This window comes from Chanos chanos, chromosome 6, assembly GCF_902362185.1.
Source record: "Chanos chanos chromosome 6, fChaCha1.1, whole genome shotgun sequence".
NCBI lineage: Eukaryota > Metazoa > Chordata > Actinopteri > Gonorynchiformes > Chanidae > Chanos > Chanos chanos.
Window position 1 is genome coordinate 11,876,908 of NC_044500.1, and position 23,995 is coordinate 11,900,902.

The window sequence follows — 23,995 nt, forward strand, 5'->3', positions numbered from 1 at the left end:
CACAGTGATAAGGGGTGAATTTAGTCTAACAAATATGTGTTGTTAAAAGGACTAGTCTGGTGGCTGAGAATGTGGGGAAAAAAAAGCTTGGTGTTTCAAACATGAACAAAATGAGAAGCTATTTAGAAACGTAAGTAAGGCTAAAAAACAATACGATACAGAACTGTCTGATGATAACTGAAACAGGCTGGGTTATTTGTTTATGCCAATAAATTTGTTAGTTCAGTCAAAAAAAAAAAAAAAAAAACCAAACCAAAAAACAAAAACGATTCCCGTTAGGGCAAATGCTGATTTAGGCTAAGGCAAAATCCCCAGTAAACACTGTCTACCATTGGAAGCACAGGGCGCAGTCTGAGGCAAGCTCATCTGAAGCATAGCAAACAAGATTAGACAAGTGAACAGAATCATAGCATGCACTGTATGATGGGTTATCAAATGAGAAAAAAAAAAAAATCACTAAGCCTTCAAAACACACTTACAAACAAGGAAAGCAAAATTTTAGCCTGGCTTTAAAATTCGAGATTCGTTTTTCTCAGTTAAACATAAAGAAGATTTTTTCTTTTTTTTTTTGGTCAAGATCATTTTTTTCTCTTAAAATCATTCAGAAATATTTCCAAAGCCTCTCTTTAACATAGATCATACTCTATGCTCAAATACATTTCAAATTAGAGCAACTTCCTTGTACTGAAACATAGAATTCCTTGAAAATTTATGAGGGAGAATTGAATATCATGTGCTAAAAATCAACGATTAACTATCACTAACGTACATTTTTACAATGTAATGTCTCCATCAATGTTAACTGAGACATAAATTCTCTCATTTGACCAGCACAAGCCATGTGAGTGGAACATGAATAGCTAATGACAATAAAAAGCCGGCCGCAGAGAAAAATCCTATGAGACACCCTTGAGGCACCCTTGCCGACAACTGATCAACCCATGCGGCCAAAGACAGAAAAAGCCGTCTTACCTTCTTCTCCTTTTTCCACAGTTTAAGACAGCAAGCACCCCAGAAAAATAAATCCCCGACCATGTCCCCCTTTTCTTAGGCAGCTGTCCGGGCTAAGCGGTGTTGTTCATTCTAGCGAGCGTACCGCTGTCAAAACAAAACAGAATCGTAGCCAAGAGAGAGAGGAGCCTCTTGCCCACGCCCCCAAAACGCTTAGCTCATCTCTGAAACTGTGTCATAGCTCTCTCTTCTTCTCTTCTCTTCTCTCTTCCTCCCCCCACCTTCTTTCACAGCCTACAAGTCGGCAAGCCACTGCGGTGTGCTCTCTCTCTCTCTCTCTCTCTCTCTCTCTCTCTCTCTCTCTCTCTTTCTGCATGACCTCATCACTTCCTGTCGAGCCCACCCATGCGCCTCCGCTGAGCAGTGTCTCTGGCTTTTTTTTTTTTTTTTTTTTACAGATACAGACTCCCCTCTCCCCTCCTTCCAAACACCTCCCCCACAACACTCCGCATGGTCCATTTATGCCTGTCTGACATTCAAAGCTAATCCTCCCAACCAAGAAAAACAGAGATATCTCCACAGCTTAGTCATCACAGAGTGAACCATTGCTAACGAACACGAGCGGTCTGTGTAAAAGAGAATGGATTAGAGAGACATTACCGTTTTTAACGGTAACAAATCAAATTTAATTGAACCTCATGCAAGGCACTGGTTATTTGTCAACAAACAGAACTCATATAGTAGAACAGGCATTAATCACAGCCCTCCAATAGCCATTACAGAGCCACTGGCTCTGCTGTATCTTATATCTCTGAACAGTGAAAGCTCACAAGCTTCAAAGATAAGAGGGGTCTGGGCTGTTAATCAATGGTTTCCGGCTGACTGACCGGGCCCCTCCCTTGTCTGCCTGATACCAGCTGCTGCCAGGAGCCATCTGACTTGGCAGATATTAATAGAGTCAAGCAGGGCGTCTGCAAAAGCGCCTGTTAGAAACTTGCAGCAGAACATTTGACTATATCCGTACTAAGAACAGCAGAATGGAACGCAGTCTGTTTGCTTAAAATGTGAGAAGATAGCCTTTAATATCTGAAAACAAATGAGAGGAAAGATCTCTGAAACCTGAGCACAAACATTACAATAATGTGAAGTTCTCAATGAATGACGCTGAGACCAGGCTGACCGGTCACATGAATTTTCATTCATAATGGCTGCATTCTACTCCATTTCACTCCACGTGAGAACTACGTAATGGAAAAAGATTGGCCCTGTTCAACACCGATATTAACCGATAAGTGCAAGGCAACTGTGTCCCCTTGTTACCATACATGCTTTAAACCAGTGGTTCTCAATCTGTGTGTCTGAGCTCCCTTACCCTGTACATTTTTCCTTTCAGCCCAGGACTACAAGACCTGATTCCACTGATCAACTAATCATTAAGACACTGATTAATGGAGGGTTAAAACAAAGACATACAGGGCAGACGGTTCCCGGGACTGGAGCTGAAATCCTCGACTTCAAGCAAAATTTCACACAAAAGTGGGTCTTAAAAAAAAAAAAAAACACACTCAGGCCAATAAGGTACTTTCCTGAGAAGAGGAACTAAAGAGGAAAGGGTGAAATCAGGTTTTTTTTTCTCCCCCCCCCACATGAGAAGTGGCAGGAATGTTGCCCAGTCACACTGGTTCAAAACAAAAGGGGTATCTAGCAATACATTTGTAATTATTTTGCGTACTTGCCCAAGACAATTGAATAGGGGTTAAGTGTTGAGGTGGGCCAGTCTGATAGGTGAAAGCAGTGCTATAGTATGTGACCACACAGACGAAACCACACACTGTAGCGCTCCGGGCGAATAACTTCTGGCTTTTTTTTTTTTTTTTTTTTAAATACCTCTTTAACCACTACACTGTGAAGTGGTGATTTTATAATTAAATTAAGTCAAGTCCAACAATCATATATATTCAGTACATTTGAAACAAGCTAACACAGAACAAAGCTAACAAGTCTAAACAAACAGGCTTTATGTACCTTTAGGTCATGCCTTTACCTGGCCTTACGCACAGACTTGAGTAAAGAAGTGATACCACTGAACAATAATGTCCATGATACAACCCTGACAGGCTACGAGATGAAGATAACATTTGTCTAGGAAACGTTTACAAAAACAGAAACCTCCCACATCAACAATGTGCCGTTTCATGACAGTGGGAGTTGCTGTTACAAAAAGTGGTACTTTCCATTCAACAGGAGCACAAGGAAGGGACGTGATCTTAACGCCTTACAGATGTCATTTCACAATGTCACCGCATGATTAACATTTCACAACGCGGCTACGTCATTTTTTTTACACACAGACCACTGTCCCCCTCCCACACCCACACACATATCTTACTGAAAAATGATGCGTTTTCTAAGTAATTAATGTACTGTTTAGATGGTTAGTTGCGTTTCAGGTCATGAGCTACGGACGGGGGGCAAGAGATGGTAGGATCGTTGGGGAGTGGTGTAAGTGATTTATTACGGGGTTCAGGTTTCATTGCACAGATCACTGACAGCTCGGAGAAAAAAAAAGGAAAAAGAATGCATCTAGATCAGCTCTAAACATGTCAAGACACAATATACAGCAGCGAGAAAGCACTTTCTAGAATGCAGTGTTGCTATCAATTCAGGAAAGCCACAATAAATGACCGCGCCTGCCCGAGCGATGTGAACAACTTCTATCGAACTCAAAACTCTGCAAATGAAAAAAAGAGAAACCTATAAAAGAAGAAAATGGATGGAAACCAGCGGTTACATGCTTCAAATACTGATATGTCAGTTCATCACAAGCTGAAAGAGCAACTAAAACAACCCTTTGATTTTTTTTTTTTTTTTTTTGCAGCATGCCATAGCTATGAGAACAGCAGGTTTTTTTCTTTTTTTAACATGTATGTCATCGGTCATGGTAATTCACTATGAAGTTGCATAACGTAGTTGCTACCTCTCTGTGTTGTTTTAGATTACAAAACTAGATCTCTTTGTCGTACGCTTCCCCGGCGATGAGAACATCACCTAAAAGCAGGTTGTCGTGTTGACTGGAGAGCAGCAGGTTATCGGCTTCTGTGACACACATCTCAAGTCAGTGTGTTATATTGCAGGACACTGACCTTCCATATACTGTCCCATCCCTACAGGCTGCAGTCACTCCAATAATGTGATTGCATGGGCAACTCAAATTTAGAGCCCTGCCTGTCAATCCACCCCTACATCACTGAGTAAAATCGTCCTTACTGAAGACGCTTGCAAAGCCTGCTTGGCCATCTTTAATACACTTAGCTGGGACCAAAGGAGGTTTAATTATTGGAATTGCTCTCCCAACGGTAGACCGGTGTCAGTGAATGAGACGGAGTGGTATATTGGAAAAGCTCTCAGACGAGTGGGAGTCTGAGGCGGTGGAGACAGGGAAGAGGAGAGCATTCAAATACAAGGATGCAGCAGTGCGGTGCATGACACGTGCGTGTGCGTATTCACCGGAGTGCACGTGAGCACTGTCTCCTATCTGAGCTTAAATGCAAATGGAGTGAATTTTGCGTGTTTGGGCCTGGATTATCTGCCAGCAGCCCCCAGCACCAAGCGAAATTTGATGGCTAAGAGAGAACTGCTCATGAAAGGGGAATAGCAAAAAAGCAAGGGAAGTAGGAAATATATTAGATGTAGCAACTATGTTTTTGTGTGGTTTTTTTGTGTGTGTGTGTGTGTGTGTGTGTAAGGAGGTGACGAACAGACTGAAGCTGTAACTTCTTGACAGTTCGTCCCATTAGCACTACCGGATTTCTTATTCAGACAATGTGATACTACTCATGGGAAATTTATTCAAAGATTGCACAGATAGGATATGCATGTTTACGCTCACATTCAGCTGAAGTCATTTCTCAGGAAAGTAATATGGAAAAACAACAACAGACGAAGAAGATCTAGAAAAAAACAAACGACGGAATGACAATAGATAAAATCTCTCTTGTGGAGATTTGGACAAAGACTTTACTGTACCGTAGCTGCAGTTTTCACTGCGAGAGCCAAAGCGTGAGAATGACACTCAATGTCTGTTCACTAATGATGTCAAATACAGTGCACACAGGCTGGGGCCAGAGACTTCTGTGACTAATCCCAGAATTCACACTTAAAGGAGTATTTAAACCGCAGTCCTCTCAAATGAGAACGTACAATTCTCTAGGTAGGGCAGACAATCTAGGAGCATATTTAAAAGGGACGGCAGGCCTCACGGTGCAATTTCATCCAGTGACAGAAACATAGTATCTCAACACAATGTCTGATATACTAAAACCTCTGCTGCTAAGTGCCGTTTTCTTGAGTCAGTTAATGTAGTGGTTGATGTTTGCTTTCAGTTTGGTAAGAAAAAATGAACCAGCAAAATGAAAAAAAAAAAGCGTATAATAAACCCAAATGATTCTCTGTTGTATAAAACACACACTGTTACACTGTTAAAGTGTGAGATGTAAATACAAGGGCCTACATATCCACTACAAGCAAAACTTTCTCCCTATTAGCATAATCTCTTTCCTCTCTCTGAATTATAGATACTGCATCTTTCACCAGAAGCGGTCAGAAAAACAGTGAGCTACTTTTTAATTCATGGGAGGTCATCTACATGTGTGAGGAGGCAACAGTATTTGCATGAATGCCGTATTGTCAAACCCGGGTAACAGGAGCGCCTGTGTGAAACGGGACTCCCAGCTGAGTGGGAGACGATTGGTCGAGCGTAGAAAGCGAGAAGGAAGTCCACGGGAGAGATCCATTTTCCGCCCCAGCTCTCGGACTCACCATAATGAGGCCGGTGGTGATAGGTTCTGAACAGCCATGGCACAGCTCCCCAAACTTGGCCCAGTAGTCTTTCTTACAGAAAAGTCGCCCATCCCTCTCATAGTACCAGTGCGACAGGGAAGCGCTGCATTCACAGCATCTAATGGAGAAAAAAGAAAAACAAAAAACAGAGAGAGAAAACAACTGTGTTGTTATGACTGCTGCACCGCTCCTCAGACAAAGCAAAAACGTCTAGGCATGGAAAAACAATAGGGTCAAAGAGACTTTTATGGTAGTGTTGTCCTGACTAAACACCCATGAATAACAAAGATAATCACAGATAATCTGTCTTTTAAAGGTTGTTGAGCAACAGGCTGCGAAAAATTATATGTGTACGCAAAAAAAGAAAAAAAAAAACTATTGGACAACAAGTACTTTTGACATTGCTTTATGAACAGTCACAGGATAAAATAACATTAAAAGTCTATGTAAACATCTTTATAGGTGTGCAGTGCAGTCTGGAGGTGACAGATTGTATGTCTGGGCGCTAGAACGATAGCGGATATCTGTGCGGGGCTGGAAAGTACCGATATGCAGAGTATCTGATGACTGAGACAGATGACGATCAGGGATTGAGAGACCAGGTGATGAGTGAAGAGAAGAGGTGAGGAGAACTGCTCTTTTCTTGGCAAGAGTAGAAAGAGGGACGTTAACAGACAGACTAGCCGATGAGAGACGACTGCAAGGCCGACCTCTGCTCGGGGATTAATCTATCTGCTGTCAAAGCATAGAGCCCCCGAGCTGAGAAAGATGGCACATCATGTATGGATCAAACCTATCTGCTACATTTCTGCCTTCTGCATTTTCTCTGTCATGGACAGAAAAGCCAAAAGAGGATTTCAGACCCAGAGCTGTGGTTTGCTTTTGCGATGGAAATAATTGTAATTGTGTGTGTGTGTGTGTGTGGATGTGTGTGTGCACAAGTCAATGATAGAGACACATGATGACCCCCCCCCCCCCCCCACCTGACTCCTGAGTCTCACTCAATTCCAGCCACCGCTGCCACTGTCTCGGCATCAGAATCTGAACAGATCGATTAGAAGAGGCCTGAGGGCACCAGGCTCATAAATTTCCATTTGGTGGCCCCGCCAGACAGCACTTGGACCCGACCTCACAATTGGGACATGTTGCTTGAGCTACGGCCGGACAAAGAGACCTGGAAGGCCCTAAACGGTGGTCTACTGTTTCATCGGTCTTCCCTCAGTCATAACACAGGTGCTCTAATCCTCTTAATGGACACATCACTTGGCGGATGGACAGTTGATTTGCTGATGGAGGCAGAGACGGTCCGACGGCCCTTTAAGGACAAGCTTGACTACGGGGGTCTGTCACCTCTAACCACAAATGAAAACCAAAATAGAACAAACAATAACCCAAACCCTCACTGCTACTGATACAGCTTTTGAATATCAGGGTTATTTCATGCAATACATCCCTGTTGCAGTGCATCACAGCCTGTCTCTTGGTAAGTTTTAACCCCCTTTTCAAAAATAAAATAAATGTAAATCTCTGTGATCGCACACATACTGTGAACAGTGAGCAGTCTGCATTTAACCCATCCAACACACCAGTGGTGAACACAAACACCAGATGCAAGAGCAGTGGGCATCATTCCTTGCGCCCGGGGGGCATTGGGGTTAAGGGCCTTGCCTAAGGGCACAGAGCCGTAGATATCGGTCCTGGGAATTGAACCAGCAATCCTCTGGTCACAGGCCCAGCTCTCTAACCTGTAGACCACAGCTGCCTACCTGTAGACCACGGCTGCCTACCCGTAGACCACGGCTGCCTACCCGTAGACCACGGCTGCCTACCCGCAGACCATGGCTGCCTACCTGCAGACCATGGCTGCCTACCTGTAGACCACGGCTGCCTACCTGTAGACCATGGCTGCCTACCTGTAGACCACGGCTGCCCAGTCGCCCCAGAGCAGAAAAGGGAGCAAAGTACATTTGTATTGATTTAGTGTTACTAATATAATTTGGTTGTTAAAATGCAGTTCTGTCATGCAGTTACTATGTGTAATGGTGTCATAATACCAGTCGCTATGTGGGAGTATATTTGATGGAACTTCCCCCTTAATCTCATTTCTGTTTTACTTATCAGTCACACCACTGACAGCACCTCGTCAGTGTGACTGGTGTGGTCGGGTGACTGGCTGCGCATGTGAACGCGCTAAAGAATTTCTGAGCGTTGGTCATTTTGGTTCATGGGACAAAGCTAGACTGACTAAATTCAGCGTGTTTTAAACTGAATGAAAAATGCGTGGCTATGATTTTAGAACTTAAGCTGGACCAGTGCACTCAGACAAAGACATATTGTAAAAATGTATTATTACATAAATCATCTCATACAAATGTGAGAGAAAACCATACTGGTTTTCTCGATTAGACATGAGACGCTTCTAAATACCGTCTCTTCAGTTGTATCTCAATCGTTATTATGGAATTCTTGATGAATACTAACACTCTTAAAAGAACCAGAAAATGTGTTAAAAGTTGAGCAATGTGGGAAAATCCATATCAATCATTTGCAGAACGGAATTCCACTAACTGAACATCTCTCCAGTCCTGCCACTAAAGGTAGCACAAAAATGAACAGTGGCACCCTGATTAGCTGTGTTATCAGGGGCAGATCCCAAGGGTTCACTAAGCAAGACTGAATCATTCACCCCAGCAGCTGTCCACACACACGGCAGAAGAGCGCTGAGACTTCCCATGATGAGGTATTATTCACGAGGGAACTGTGGTGTCCCACAATGCTGAAGAGGAAGCTCTCCTCACCTCTCCCTGCTCCTTTACTCCCACAGGGAATCAGCCAAATGCTTCACTAAACACAATCCCATTTAGTGTCAGCCAGGGTGAGGCACTTGTACCCTTGACTTCATTCTCCTTGAACCCCATATGCCCCGGGCAATCCACGCCCCACATATCATCTATACGTTAAACTGATCCATCCCCACAAGCTGTTTCCTCTCATCACATAACCGGACACTTAGCTGTCAGTGTCTGGCGCTCGATCGACTTGCGAGGGACAGGATAAGATTTTAAGAGGGACTAGTTTTGCACATGTGGAAAATACCTTTTGGCACAAAGAACGACAAAAAGTGAAAGAGGAGTTCAAACCCAAAACAAAACTGAAACCCAAATAAAAATCTGCCTCCTATTCGCAGTTACTAATAAAGAAAAAACTCTCATATGGTGTCCACTGGAAAAAACAGCCAGCATGTGTATGGAATGCTGAGAGGCTGCTATAATGTGACAGTTATGTTCCTAGTCAGGGCAGACTGAATGTCCCTCTAATCTGAACTTGGTTAATCATTCTTCAAGTGATACCCACAGAATGGTTGAAAAGACAAGTATTTGAGTGTGAGAAACAGAGGACTGCCAACAGAAATCTAAAGTACACATAAGCCCTGTCAGCGTGAGGGATGGGTGTTCTCACATTCCTTTTCGTTCAATCACTGCATTGCTCATTGTGTCTGTCATCACTGGGGTTAGCCTGTCTGTGCTAAGTTTATTTTAGGAGACATATCTGATGTTTGGTTAAATTTATCGATTTGCTGAGCTACGGTTCCTCCCCGTCCGTGCTTGATACAAAGGTAGCTGAAAAACCAAAACTGCACTCGGGAGTGTGTAACGTATGCGATGACTGACCGACTCAGGCCGACTGGGTTACCGTACCGTATGGATCAGCGTGGGGAGGCTGACAGACTTTGAACCTCAGGGTACAGTGTGACACACACTGAGGGGCTTCCTGTGGGCTAAAAAAACCAACAGCAATTGGCCGTCCATTTGGTAAGGTAACAATAACTCGTCAATGGAATAGAGCTAGTTTCAGATTCACTTCTCTGTGGCTTTTCGGTACTTGCAGAGGCACTGCCATGGTCCCCGTAGAGGGGAATTTCCCTACTTAGTACACACAGGCATTGCTACTTCCCTTAACAGACTCTGGTTCACTTTAATTTAAATGCCTGGCGTATTACTGGAAATGCATTGTTAGGTAAATCCAGCAATTACCATTGCTTTGAATTTTGAACTTACTTGAACCAAAGTATAATATTAATGACTACAAAAGAAAGCTACAAGGCTCCTTTCTTTACTTCCCACCAATAAACTCTCCACACATTTACCTTACATGTGTTTATTCTCCACCTGAATCACACAGACAAACAGATGTATCAGTAATCTCCTAATGTATATCTCCCTCATTATAAGGACACAGAAAAGGCCTGAAAAAATCCATCCTGGTCTCACATGAGCAGAACCAACAATGATTTGCTATTTAAAAAAATATACACGTCCTTTGTTGTATAATAACCTGTCACACATTTGTCTCCCTGGTTTGTTTATAATTTAGTATGAAACTCAGTTTCAGCATTTAACGTCATGTATGTCTGAATTCACAAAGTCAACGGCTTACTCAGATAAGAGTGAGCAGGAGAATTTGAACTCTCACCAGCCAGTAAAGTCAGGATGATTTTTCCTCACCTGATCTAAATCGCTGAGTTTGTCAGACAAGTGTGACATAGAGTTTTCACACAGGACACACGGGCGAAAAAAGAACGAAAGGCCTCACCTTTGAAGGAAGCCTGCTGTGCCCAAAGGAAGAGCTACGGAAAGGAGCAGTCATAAAGAACAGGAAAGATTCTCCAATCAAACATGTAACAACGCCTTTTAAAGAGCTCATACGATCGTAATAAGGCCAGCATTAGCCAAAATATTACAAAACTACAAAAATATTTCAAAACTCCAAGCATGTAACATTAGGAAAATACTTCGACATTTTCACGAGAACTTGGAGGAAGATATCCACTTTTTGCAAATGAACTTAAATCTGAATAATGAACAATGAAGAATTAAAAAAAAAAAAAAAAAAAAAAACACCACAAGCATTTGCCTCCGAGTTTATTTGTATATTTTCGCGTACATTCATGCTTATGCTGTTAGGGTTAGGGTGGGGGGGGGGGGGGGGGTGTTCTACGCAGTCTGAAACCTATGACCAGCATGTGATCAGGTAAAAATGTGAGTTTTGTGTATCACTTCCAGTAAGGAAATCATCTACATTTCAAAACAGGACTGGGTAAACACGCTGGGGGTTCCCTCCCCTTTCTCTTTCTCCCAAACAAGCACTCAGAGTGAAAGAGAAAGCAATGATTTTGGAAGAATGGGGGATCTCAGCTACTGATCCTCTCCTACAAAAGGAGTATTAGAGACAGATCCAATGAGTATGTGGCAATATGTGGCTCTGAATGCTGCTTTCTAAGGAGGGGACTTTACTATTGCAAGGAGAACAGGCAAAAATGAACAATATATTGGGGTATTTATCATCCCCCCCCCTCCTCCTCCCTCACTCCTTCCCTGTGCCAGATTGGAATAGCAATGAACACATGATGTCATCTCTCTGCAGAAAGCCATGACTTCATCCTCAGGGTGGCCCCTCCCTATTGGTGTATTTAAATCCTCCTAGGAAATCCGACAACCAATCAAAAAGAGGCAGCCCCCACAAGCGCAAGCTCAGCAAGCTTGTGCCCTTAACCCTTTCTCTGATGGAAGTATGTACCATGTTTTCTCTGTAGCTAAAGCCAAACAAAAAAAAGGGCAGTCCACACATTTGAGCTGTGAGATTTAAAAAGAAGGGGAAAAAAAAAAAAACCTACAGCGGATTGTATACTGTGTTCTAAGATGGCCTCTACATTGTCTTTTGTGACAAACAATATGTTTTTGTGTGAGAATTAGAGGTCTATTCATCACGGTATATCAGGTAAAGAGGCTGAAGCTCTGTCTGAATAATGTACATGCTAGCAGTTTCTTTGTGCTCACTAAGCCCTTTCTGGCTTCAGCACATTCTCTTGGTGGGGGAAAGAGTGACTTGCTCATGGTTTGGTGTGCCAGTAAACAAACCTTTCAGGCCTGTTTTCAGGGCAGTAAACAGGAACCTAGATTGGTACAATCTGTATAAGGATTGAGAAATAGGAATGAAGACAGTTTGTCTGACAATAGGGATTAATAATATGTTGTAAATAACGTGCAACGGGCCAAAACGACCGAGAAAGGTTAATACGTGGGAGTGGGCGTCTTATCAACGGGCTCCATTTCCCTCAGTGAATGTCATTTACACAATAGAAAGTTTCTTTAAATGAGCCATTGATATCTGAAAAAAAAAAGAAAAGCCTCAAGGCTCTTTAAGTAACAGCACAAAGTGACCTTTCTGAGCCAGACATAACCAAACTGAACTCGCACCCATTTGTCACCCAGTGTGAATAGCCCCTTTATAGGAGATGAATCCCAGTGAGACTCAACATCAACAATCCAGCGACTTGTAAGTTATTCATTTAAACTTTATTCAATTAAAACGGAAGGCTCATCAGCACTGTCTATTGTATGAGGGCAGAAAATAGGAAAGGACAGAGTTATTTACCCCTAGCAACCTTTCCAATTCCAGCTGTTGTTTGGGCCCAGAGTGCAGAGAGAGAACTGGATGGTGACAGTTTAGTTGCCCTGATACAGACATCTGCCACGTAAATCCTAAAATTCTCGACAAGGTTTTTTTTAATTTGTGTACCGGCTCTCCGTCGACCGATGTGCGTCAGCAATGAAAAAGAGGAGAGATTAAATGTGGACAAAGAAGATTCCATTTCTTAACCAATGAGGTCGACCATAATCTGGTACACGCATAACTTGCCTGCTCTCACCTTTGTACTGGTTAGCAACAACACTTGCAAAATAATTCTGTATTTGTCTTGCTATTTGATAACTGTTCTTTATAATTAATGGCTAAATTCAAAAACTGAGTCTTTGAGCCAAAGAGCACCAAAACCATTCACAACATGGCTTACTAGCCCTTACATTCACTCAGAGATAAATAAAACATCTAAAAATACATCTGTTTGATTCTGAAATACAATTAAACTCACTGACCACTTAAGAAACCAGGCCTTTTCCATAGAGATCACCTCAGGAGCTCCTGCCTGGTGTTGAACAAAACATTCATCAACGCATGTAGGAATGCTACAAACAGCCATACCAGCAGAGTAGGCAAATGCACAACCAGGGGAAATGCCTCATTGTACAACAGGGCAGAGAGGCAGCCAGGCAACTAAGAGAACTAATCCAGCTATTCAGTCATGTGTGAGGCCCACATCCTCCTGACTGGGAGCAGATTGACACGAGTGCTAACGCTTGGAGAGGGGGGCGAGATGGCACCTCTTTAACCGTGACAGAACATTCACACATGAATACTGTAATCACCCTTTGGGGCTGTTGACAATCAGTAAAAAAAAAAAAAAAAAAAATCAATGCAGAGTGTTACACCCAGTCGACAAGTGGAGACCACAAAGACGCATCTGATGATGGAGACTTTAAATTGGTGACAAAAACACAGAAACATGTAAAGCATTTACCGGAACATTCTGACGTGAAACATCTCAATTCAGCTTCATAACTAGCACAAAACACACAAGTGAGTCAAAAAAGGAAGTGAAACTACAGTGGCTTTACACACCCTTTAACCGATCAAAAACATGGGTAAACAAGAGTTTTTACCATCAACGTTGTGTATCAGGACGAACAAGTTAAACAACTAATCGATATTCATCTTTCAAAAAGTTCCACGTGTCAAGACAGTAATTCACATCAAACTCTGCCGCAGGGCAGGGGTGCAATAAAGTAAAAATCTCAGCATTCAGCCGCCAGTATAACAAAAGAGAGAAACCATTTAAAGTTGGCTTCCGAACACTTCACCCATCAATGTTTTCTTATGAGGGGAACTTGTCCCACCACTGACTTACATTCTTCCTTTCAGTCGACTCCTGTAGCGCTGGTCTCTACGTGACATCTCCCCTCTGAGGTACAGAACCTTCTTGTGACATTCAGGAAGCACATTCATGTTGAAGCCCACGAGAGCAGAAACCAGTAAGCTCTAAAAACCACAGCAATGCTCAAAAAAAAAAAATCAGCTCATGCTTCTACAGTGGACGACGATCTCTCACTCTCTTACGGTCTCTCTCTCTCTCTCTCTCGCGTGCGCACTCTATTTCTCTTGTTCTTTCTCCGTGCAGCTGTATTTGGGGCTATTTTCTACCATTTCCTGTGCTCTGTACTCACTCTGAGCTTCCTTGGGAGCACTTGTGACCCTATGACACAAATGCCTACCCCTCCCATCTCTGCTTGAATGCCTTTGCTCTGCTTTAGAAGGGTAGGGAGGTGTAGCTTTATCACCCAGTACAGAAGAACACACTTCCTATGTTTCATGACACATTACATGCCCTCAGCTCCCACCAGACCTTTCAGTTTACCCTTGCTTGGAATTTTCTCAATAGAGCCAAACGCATTCATTTCAAATCCATCTGTTACGTACCTTCCCCGAATGTGCCGAATTTCCATCTTGCTGGATTTAGAGAAGAAACTTCAAAAGTTCTTGATCTAGTGAATCTCCAAAGAACACAAGAGCCTCCGGTTTCTTTCATGGATTGACGTTAAATGAAATGAAACAATGTGGAGTCGGGCCTTTTAGTTCCTCAGGCTAGTTTCTAAGTCATGATCAGGTGATGTTGGTCATGATGGGACACAGTTTCCCCTCCTAGGGTAAGTCCGTGAATGAACCGTCTCAAATCATATAGGAGGCCTAACATCGAAACAATGAAATGGTTTTTGTTTTGTAAGTTTTTCCTTTTAACGTTATGTCAGGATATACAACCACCAATAACGATGAGCCACTGACAAATTGAAAAGTCTACCCTAGACAAAGAAAGAAGAAAATCAAACGAAGAAAATATAGGGAAACTTTTTTTTTTTTTTTCAGTTTCACCAATCAGTCATTCAAGTTACTTTCTAAACTTCCTCTCTCACGGACATAGCTTTTTATAATGCATTTGTTGTGTAGTAATGACAACAAAATTACGGGATACAGTTAGACACGAAATTGCCGCTTCATCCGGATATCAAAAACGACACGCACCAACACTATGCAACATTTTCAGATTCTGTTTTTGTCTCAGACCGCAGCGCAGAGTGTGGAGATGCTGACTCACATTTGGCTTTGAATACAGAGGCTCGCTGCGATACAGAATACGACTGCCTCTAATTTAAGAGAGCCTAACACCGCTTTCCTCTTCATTTTATTAACTGCATGCAGCTGTGCACCAAATTTAAAGATCAACCACAAGGCAAGCTAACCATGACACAAAGAGCCACGCTTTTGTGTTACAATCAGTCATATCTCTCATCTCTGATAGAAGAAGCAGTTATTTCAGTTCTACATAATATATACGTTTCCGGAATATGTATTATTTCATTGAGCACTACCGTCTTCAACACAAGATGTCAGAAGAACTGGGGTGTGCGGCCATAGAAAGAGCTGGAACAAGGTTGAGGGATGATTCTTTCTTTTCTCCACGAACAAGAAACTCTTTTCTTGTACAGTGGCCTTGAGAAATGGATTTTCTTTTTCCCTTACACGTGTGACAGAGAGACAAAATTTGTGAAAGTGAGAAAAGAAGGGAAAGGGGGGTTCCTGACCTCCCGAAATGCTTATGTGCTGACGCAACCGAGTCTGCCGTCATATTTTGAACCCTTGGGACATGGTTCTGGAAAAAAAAGCTGAGCACAGCAATCAAACATCCCACAAAAGAAGCACGAAGACATTATCAATTACAGCATATGGACAGAGAAGAACAAAAAGAAGCAATCATACAAAAAGTTCTGGGATCAGTCCTGGGTCAGAGAAGGTTGATTGGATGAACATATTGCAACAGAGCAAGCTGGTTCTCCTTCTTTATTGTTCAAATGCCTTCAGTTATCATCTTCATAAAATCTTTCAGTGAATATGAGGGTGGCTTTTGGTTTCAGTACCTATTGCACGAGGCAAGTTTGCTAAAACTGTTCTGTATAGGAATTTATTTGCTGTAAGGTAAAACCAGAAGGATCAACATTACTTTTTAATACAAAAATAGAAGACCTTGACATATAGTCTGAGCTTCCTGGGTCGAGACATGAGTCATATGGGAATGAGTTATTCTAACAGGTTAGGGTAATGTAAATAATAGGAATTTTATGGTCTGAGAAGTTAAGTTTACTTCACTGAATTCTAATACTACACTCTGCATCTGGTCCACACTGAGAGTCAGGGGACTGATACATGTGGAACAGGCCATTCCGTGAGCGGTTTTTTCCCATGAAGTTAAAGCCCAAATCACAGTCTCTAAAGACTCCTTTTTTCAACCCAAGGGATGTCTGTCATCCATTCAAATAAACCAAACTATTTTTAGCCATTTTTTTAGCTCTGGAGTTGGCCTTGGGCTCTGTTTGGATAAATTTGGATTGTTAAAATAGCTGGGAATGGATTCTTAATGACCTCTTCTGATAAAGGACTGCCCCTTTCTCCAACTCTTTTCCATCGAGGTAGCTTCCCTTCAGTGGTCGGAAAAGCTGGTTTAAATCCCTCCGTAACAATCCCCAACAGACTTTTATCTGGGTAGATTAAAATGAAAGAAAAAAAATCCCGTCCACTGTTAAGACAAACAGCACTTAAAGAAAGAACAGGCAGCATTCAGATAAATGACACTTGATTCGGTATCCATATCACACTTGGACAACGCAGAACTGGGCACAGCCAATGACAAGGGCGCAAAGACGCTGAAAAGACTCGTGTATTCCAAGACCGGGCTCAGGTGTATGTCACAATGGAAGCGTGCCAATGGAGGGGACCAAAGTGACCTCTTTTCCACTTTCTCGGCGACGCTCCACCCCCACTCGAAGTGACAGATGTGGGTATGTCAAGTACTCTCCATCTCCATATCCCTCCATCCTACCATTGCAAGCCCTCAGAGCTCTCTCTGTCTCTCTCTCTCTCCCTCCCTCTCCCTCTCTCTCTCTCTCTCTCTCTCTCTCCCTCCCTCTCTCTCTCTCTCTCTCTCTCTCCCTCTCTCTCTCTCTCTCTCTCTCTCTCTCCCTCTCTCTCTCTCTCTCCCTCTCCCTCTCCCTCTGTTGACCTAGATGTCCTAGCCAAATCTCCATCTCAATAGTCGAGCACAGTCGCTAATGCAGATTTAAGCTCTACGGCAATTTCCCAGAGCCTTGGAAACCCTTCTGCAGATTTAGCAATAAAAAGTAAGGCAACTGCAAAAGACAGCGTTACAGGCAATCCAAAATGGACAGCCGGGCCTTTCACTCACAGTAAAGAGAACCAGACTGCTGAGGTTGCCACGGTAAAAACTGGTATCCTTTCACAAAACTCACCTTTAATGTAGAAATCATCACTGAAACCTGCATAAAATCCCATCCCTGTTAATATGATGATATATGACAGGTGGATATGATAACACAATGAAACAGACATTTCGAATCCTTCCCACAAATCACATGAAGAACGAAACCAAATTAATTCCTGGTCTGCTCCCTGAGGAGCAGTGGTGATGGTCAGCTGACACAGATTTAGAGAGAGAAAAAGAGGGAGAGGGCTTATATAAACACAATATCGTCCTATTAATAAGCATATTCTAGGCACAAGTGGGTGGAAACCCTGGGAAATGTAGCATTTCTCTTCAGGATAATGTTGCTAGACTGATGTAACTGCTTCTTCAGAATGATATCTGGTGTTGTATGTTTTGAAAAGTTAACGATTTCCTAGTGGTCTCAGGGCATGACACATCTTGCCTCAAACAATAACAAAAACAGCATTCCTTTCTATCATGATTCCCAACCGTTAGCTGAAAACTTAGTGGCCTTTGATTCTTGTACACTGGGATAAATGCTCGTTTCATTTTTGATACCATTGAGCAGTTTGTAGAGAGTAGTCAGGATGGATATGACAAAAGAACAGCTTGCTTCATCACAAGCATCTCATTGTAACCGCAGGCAGAGGAAGAAATGCTCCCCATACCGGCACCACACCTCCACTGTATAGGAAGTGAGGCTTCCTCATCTGGTCAGGTATACGTGAGTACAAGAGAATTTGTTCACGCAAAACCGTGACAGAAAAATACCTTCACTATGACTCCCTCTGGTAATGAAAACCAAAAAAAAAAAACCAAAAAACAAAATCAAGGTCATTGTTGAAAGAAAGCGATGACGCAGTAACTGGGGGAGCAGGTCTGTGTGTTCCTGTACTGTTCAAAAACAATGCCTTATTAGAAACCTTCATCTGTAAAACTGGTTCTTATTAGAAACCTTCATCTGTAAACAGAACAGTGACAGAAGTGTGATTAAACAGCCATGCTAACAGTGGGGCTTAATGTACTCACTAAGGTTATGCTCACTGGGGCTTAGCTTGGTTTAAAATAAATCAGTGAAGTGACAGATAGGTTTTGTTGACACAGGACCTGGTTCCACACAAGAGGTGAACATCTTTTCCTTTTCTTATAGTATGCTGAATAACTTAACACTTACCACGACTAGAATCACTTTAAAAATGTGTGGAAAAGGTATAGAACATGGGTATACTATACTATACTATACTATACTATACTATACTATATTATACTCTTTATACTCTTTATACTGGACAAATTCTCTCAAGATATGGGGGGGGGGGGGGGTTCTGTCATTCTCAAATGACAGATGTACACTAATACATGTAACCAGCTTTCCTGGCATTTCCTGGAGAGAAGTTAAAGAACATGTAAAGGAGTTGATTCATCAAAATAAATCCATGTTTTATTTGGTGAACTTAGTTAAGTATGTCCTTATCACAACAGTCTCTTACAGTCAAGACCTTGACTGCCAACATTCCTCCAGCACTGATAGTGAAGGGCTGGATTAATCTGAACAGAAGGCCTTGTCACCTGTCACTGCAAGCTATGGGTGAGTTGACATGGGACAGGCAGACGAGTGAATATACAGCACTTCTGTCTGTCTAAATACACACATACCCACACCCACATCCTCAGGCACACACACACACACACACGCACACACACACACACACACACACTGCAATGCAGAGGTGCCAGGGCTAAATACATTAGTATGACAGGTTTGTTACTCTAGGACAACACAAGAGCCTCTTCTGCTCAGCCGGTTTTATGATTATGGAAAGAATAATCAATAATAATTACACTTAATGTGACTTGCAAAGTAACACACATGCACGCACACTCACGCAAGCACACACGCATGCACACACACATCAACTGGAGAATCAATTGAATTGTAAAAAAATTTGTGTTAAATCATGTCAAAAACTATAAATGATTATGAATGTACCCTCACTTTTATTAGTTTTGCTTGGAATCTGTTCACGCACTCCTTGTCACAACACAGCTGAAAAAGGAAACATTTTGGATGACAAACGTTTCTGGTTCTCTGAAAACAGAAAACAATCTTCTATGAGACAATAGAGGCCAGCACTGGCCCACTCCCTGTCTCCAACTCAAAACAGCTGACCAAACAACAACTTAATGAGTTCTTGAGAAATAACTAATTAAAAGAAAGCTTCCCGTTGGAAAGCTGATCTTTACGGTAAAAAGACAAAGACCATTCTGTCCCATTCTGCGAGTTAGGTAGCCATTTTCATTTTCGCCAAGCGCAGTAAACCGGATTTTCACATTCTGCATATGATTAGGTTGGATGAATGAGGTCATTTGGCCTGGGTGAAAACGCAAGCATGTGTTCTTTAGGTTCAATGTCCACCTTCCACTTTGCTTGAGACGAGCAAGCAGCTCTGTTTACACAAAACACAATGCACAAAGGGAGGGGAAAAAAAAAAAAACAGCTTTGTTCACCATTCTAAAAAAAAAAAAAAAAAAATCTGCCGGAGGACTACATAAAATTCAGTTACAACATTTTCAATTTATCAGTTTGTAACACTATCCACATCAAAAGGTATGTGTATGTCAGTACAATTAACAGAAAACATTGAATAGCAAATCTCTCTAATAAGATACTCATGTAACTTATGTTGAAACACTCACATCACCTGGTTGGCAGCAGAAAAAGGTACATAAATTATCTGCTAATGTTGTCTCCAATTCAAATTCGAGCCACCAGGATACTTTAGATACAGCTGGTTCCAGCACTGGTGTCTTGTCCTCAATATTATATAAGATTCAGGAAATAAAAAAAATGGTACCTGAAACACATGGTGTGCCAATCAGTGTTAAGGGCTTGCAAGTACTGCTCATCATAGATGCGATGTCTGCATCCTGCACACACAGGCAAGCTTCCTCCTGCTGTCAAAACACAACCACAGCACAAAGTCAGGACAGTACCTGCAATTACACTTAAGCTTCATATCACAGTTGTCTAAATACCACTTCACACTGTGACTAAGCGATCATGAGATTTCAATGAGAAAAAACCTCATTAATGGGATGAGCAAAGAAGTATTCAGAAGCCAAGCACTTGTATAAAGAAGCCTGGATTCTAAACAGTCAAATAAAAACAAGTATTGGGTTCAGTAGGCCTTATTACATGTACATCTGTATATAGTTTTACTGTGCTTACATATAGAATTATTGATGCATTACCACTCAACGTAGCAGCACAAATTATCCTAAGCTACTTAAACAAATGTTCAACTATTTAAACTTGTGGTTCTGGCAGTTATTGGACCACAGATCGACTGTGTAAGACTTGCTTTGCTTGCTATTCTACGAACACACATTTATCATTGTGAACCGCTGAGTCTTAAGTGGCATGCAATTCTTTTATTCAGAGCTTACACATATGTATGAGGATTAATCACAATGTTAATACGCAACATTGTCTAGTCCATTTCTCACAAACTGGATTCTGAGACGTCTACTTGTATAAATGAATTGTGATGCATTGTGAAACTGAGTGCAATATTAAAAAAACCTGTGAGTCCAAGACAACGAATAGCTAATTCATTCGCTTCACTTTGTTCAAAATTCAGTTCTGTTATTCATATGACAGAAACACACTGGATGAACATCTGCTTTCCTGTCAAATCTTACTCAATCTGAAAACATTCAATAACTGATTTAGATTAACCGACAGTGGCGGCCCCTTTAGACCAAAACAACAACTAAAACAGAAGCCGTGCTGCCATACGTGCAAAACATGTTGAACTTTATTCTATATTATGCAATCCTTTGCAGTGCAAAGAATCAACACCTGCATTATACACAGGTTATCCTTGACACTGAAAGACAGAGATCAAATAAAGAGAAGAAGATGCACTCTGGAGTTCCACTCTTTAACTCGCCTCTTCTCTCATTCTGGCATTAACACGGGGTACAAAAGTAGCCAGTGGGACATCCACGTTAATTCTGAGCAAGAGGCAAAGATCTTCATTTCAGATAAGATGTGGAATGTTCTAGAGGGCAATTTCAAGAATCAGAAAGGGAACTATTTTTAGTTCTCCCAACCAAACAGTCCGTAGCAAGTGCATTAGACCTATAACGCAATTATTCTGGAGACTTGATTCAGTAAATTGAGTGCTAGGCTTTCCGCGGAAAAATGTATCTGACTTCTGTGTAGTTTTTTTCAGTCTTTTTGGTAGAAAAGGAATCAGGACTCTTCATGTTGGATGAGATACGTTACTGTATTGTCTTTCAGTTGTTTCCCAGTTAACTACTGGGAAGTGATAACTTCTCAGCTCGTTTGTTTATTTGGTTATATACACTAATTCTTCCCTAGATTAACGTAAAAGGGGAAGAGTAGATCCATTTTGCGCTTTGTCCTATGTTCACATACGTTAGTGCGCATTATTTGACAACAAAAGAGTTCCTCAGAGATGTCAAATCCAATTTGAGAAGTAATGTATTGAGAACATGTACCGTCAAACATTTACAGCCTTTGAAACCTCACTGTTATCGCTATTCATTTTGTACAGAGAAGAGTATTTTATTAATTAAGAGGGTTATTAGCCTTCCTCAATGGCTAAATCACTTTTAATGAGGCTAGACTTCGGCTGCGACAGGAGAATGAGACAGGACACCCATTCAACGGCTGGTCTCAACTTCCTTCATTTCAGCCAACCGGTGGCTTTAACTGGGCAAGTGTCCAGTTCTTTCCATAACACACTGTCCAGAAGGATAGAGTCAGCACACACATATTTGCACAAACGCACTTAAACCCCCACAGTCTCCTTGTGTACCAAACATTCTCAGCTTTCTTTAATTGGCTGCTGTGTGTGTACCTTGTGGGCTGATTTATAGTTTCACAAATTAATAAATAAAGTAAGCAGCATACATTTATTTGGTAATATTGTGTTTAAATGTTTGAGAGACTTTCACTCAGGGGAAAGCTTTTGCATTCCCATACAAATATAGTTTGATTGGGCCAGGCACAATTAAAATTTCAACAGAGCATAATGAAATTGTTTGAGAAAGTGCCTCTAGCATCCCATTACTACAATGACACAACTTGCCTAAGTGTGCCAATATACTACGTAAAGCCCAGTTAACAGTTTATTATTCTTACAATACTAAGGAATGTGATTGTGCTTAAAAGAAAGAAAGAAAGAAAGAAAGATTCCACTTATTTTCTGCTGACTGTTAAGTAACTTAATTAAATACTGAATGTGATTCGCTCAAAAACAGAATTAAAAATGAATAAATAAATTAGCCATATCACTGAAATGATACCGGCGTGCCCTACGCACCTTATACTCTCGCCAAGCCTAATGTTTTTCATACTGCATGGTACCTAACCGGGTCAGTGACCGAAAGCCAAACCTTAGGTAGCTTATACAGCAAAATCATACTCGTTATAGAGAGCGATATGTGAGATCGAGTACTTCACTACAGAAATACTTGTAATATGGTAATAGTTTTAATACAAATAACCAAAAGACGTTTCTTAGCTACAAACACTCTCGCGAGCATCCCTCACGACCTCTAAGCGTGCAGAGTGCGCTCGGACCATCTCCCGCTCACATCCGTCGGTGAAGCCGCTATCACCTAACTGCATTAACGCAGGATATAGGCTATGCCTCACCTTCGTCTTCTCCCATACGTTCGTCCTTCCAGGTGCAACAGAGCAGCATCAACCTCATTCACCCTCCGACCGGGAGCTCTGGAAGAGCCTGCCACAAAAATACAGATCTCCTCACTACAGCTTCAGATCGCCGCCACAGCTTGTCTTCCCCGGTGGGTGTAGAAATATGCGGCGTTTAAAGAGGACGGGCCAATGAATCGGGGGTAGGAAAATATGAGGCTTCGAGTTGGCCAACTGTGTGCAATCCCTGGGACCTTAACGAACGCGCAGCATTAAGCGCAGTTTACGCTTTGCGCAGTGCGTGTAAAGCGTTGACTTGCAATTAAAGTAACTAGGACAGCCTAAAGCGGCTATACAGTATAATACAATGTAATTTAGGTAACATTTCTTAATGTTCTCGTTTGTCTATGCTTTCATATTTCATCATGTGCACTCTGTTTACAAGCAGAAATAAACAGATAAATCACGGAAACATTTAGGTTTTAAGTAAAACATTTTATTTCATTTGAACTGGAGCAGTTAAGATGCCGGGATTTCCGGTCGCTAGTCGAAAGTGCGTCGTGGAAAAAGTGCAATATCCCATCCCTCATATTAAATAAGATGGACATCCCACGGCACGATAAAGTTGACCTAAGGCTCATAGGAAGTTCAAATACAGCACCGGGCAATATAACTAAAGCAAAGTGTCGTATTCAGTCGAGCATAAAACAGTACAAACCAAAAGATGTTGTGGGGAAACTCATTGCAAAGAGGAAGGATATACCGTTAACAAGGCTTATATAGTGAAGCTCAGTCAAGAACTCACAATAAAAACAGTACTCTTACGAACACGCATTCACACACAGACACAAACTCATACACAATCAACAATACACATTTAAAAGTCTTATACAGTATTATGAATTTCCACAGTGACTAAATGCATAAGCTATTGGAAGCAAAATAATTAAAAAATGTTATTGTCATATCTTAACTAATAAAGTCAAAAGGTCAAGTTCAAAATGGTGCAAAAATCATAGGCGACTGTTTAATGAGCCAACAATCTGTATGCATAATAAGATATACTTGGAAAAAACTACCTCTGTTTACATGTAAAATGGTTTTAAAAACACATTCTAGGTCAAATGATGCATGCACCCATGTTTCCCAACTGGGGCCACAATTATTTAATCTTAATTTTTTTAGTTCGAACAGACATGGTGTAAAAGCCGAGATGAAGGCACTCAAATTTGAAAAAAATAAAAAAGGGGGGAGCTCCTATAATAAGCTGAAGGAAAGAAAAAAAAAAC

At 41.6% G+C, this 23,995-nt stretch overlaps 1 protein-coding gene across 2 annotated transcripts in view; it reads right to left on the minus strand.

Moving 5' to 3' along the window:
• Positions 1-22,764, minus strand: part of limk1a (LIM domain kinase 1a) — a 34,393-nt gene extending 11,629 nt beyond the window's left edge. The window contains exons 1-3 of one of the 2 annotated variants that reach the window (XM_030777517.1): positions 22,707-22,764; positions 19,873-19,969; positions 5,770-5,908 (exon numbers count right to left, since the gene is read on the minus strand). In XM_030777517.1, the coding sequence (XP_030633377.1) occupies positions 5,770-5,908; positions 19,873-19,969; positions 22,707-22,764 (294 nt within the window). Of the gene's footprint in view, positions 1-5,769; positions 5,909-19,872; positions 19,973-22,706 lie in introns of both variants that reach the window. The other variant, XM_030777516.1, reaches the window with a different exon arrangement.
• Between the last annotated feature and the right edge of the window lie 1,231 nt (positions 22,765-23,995).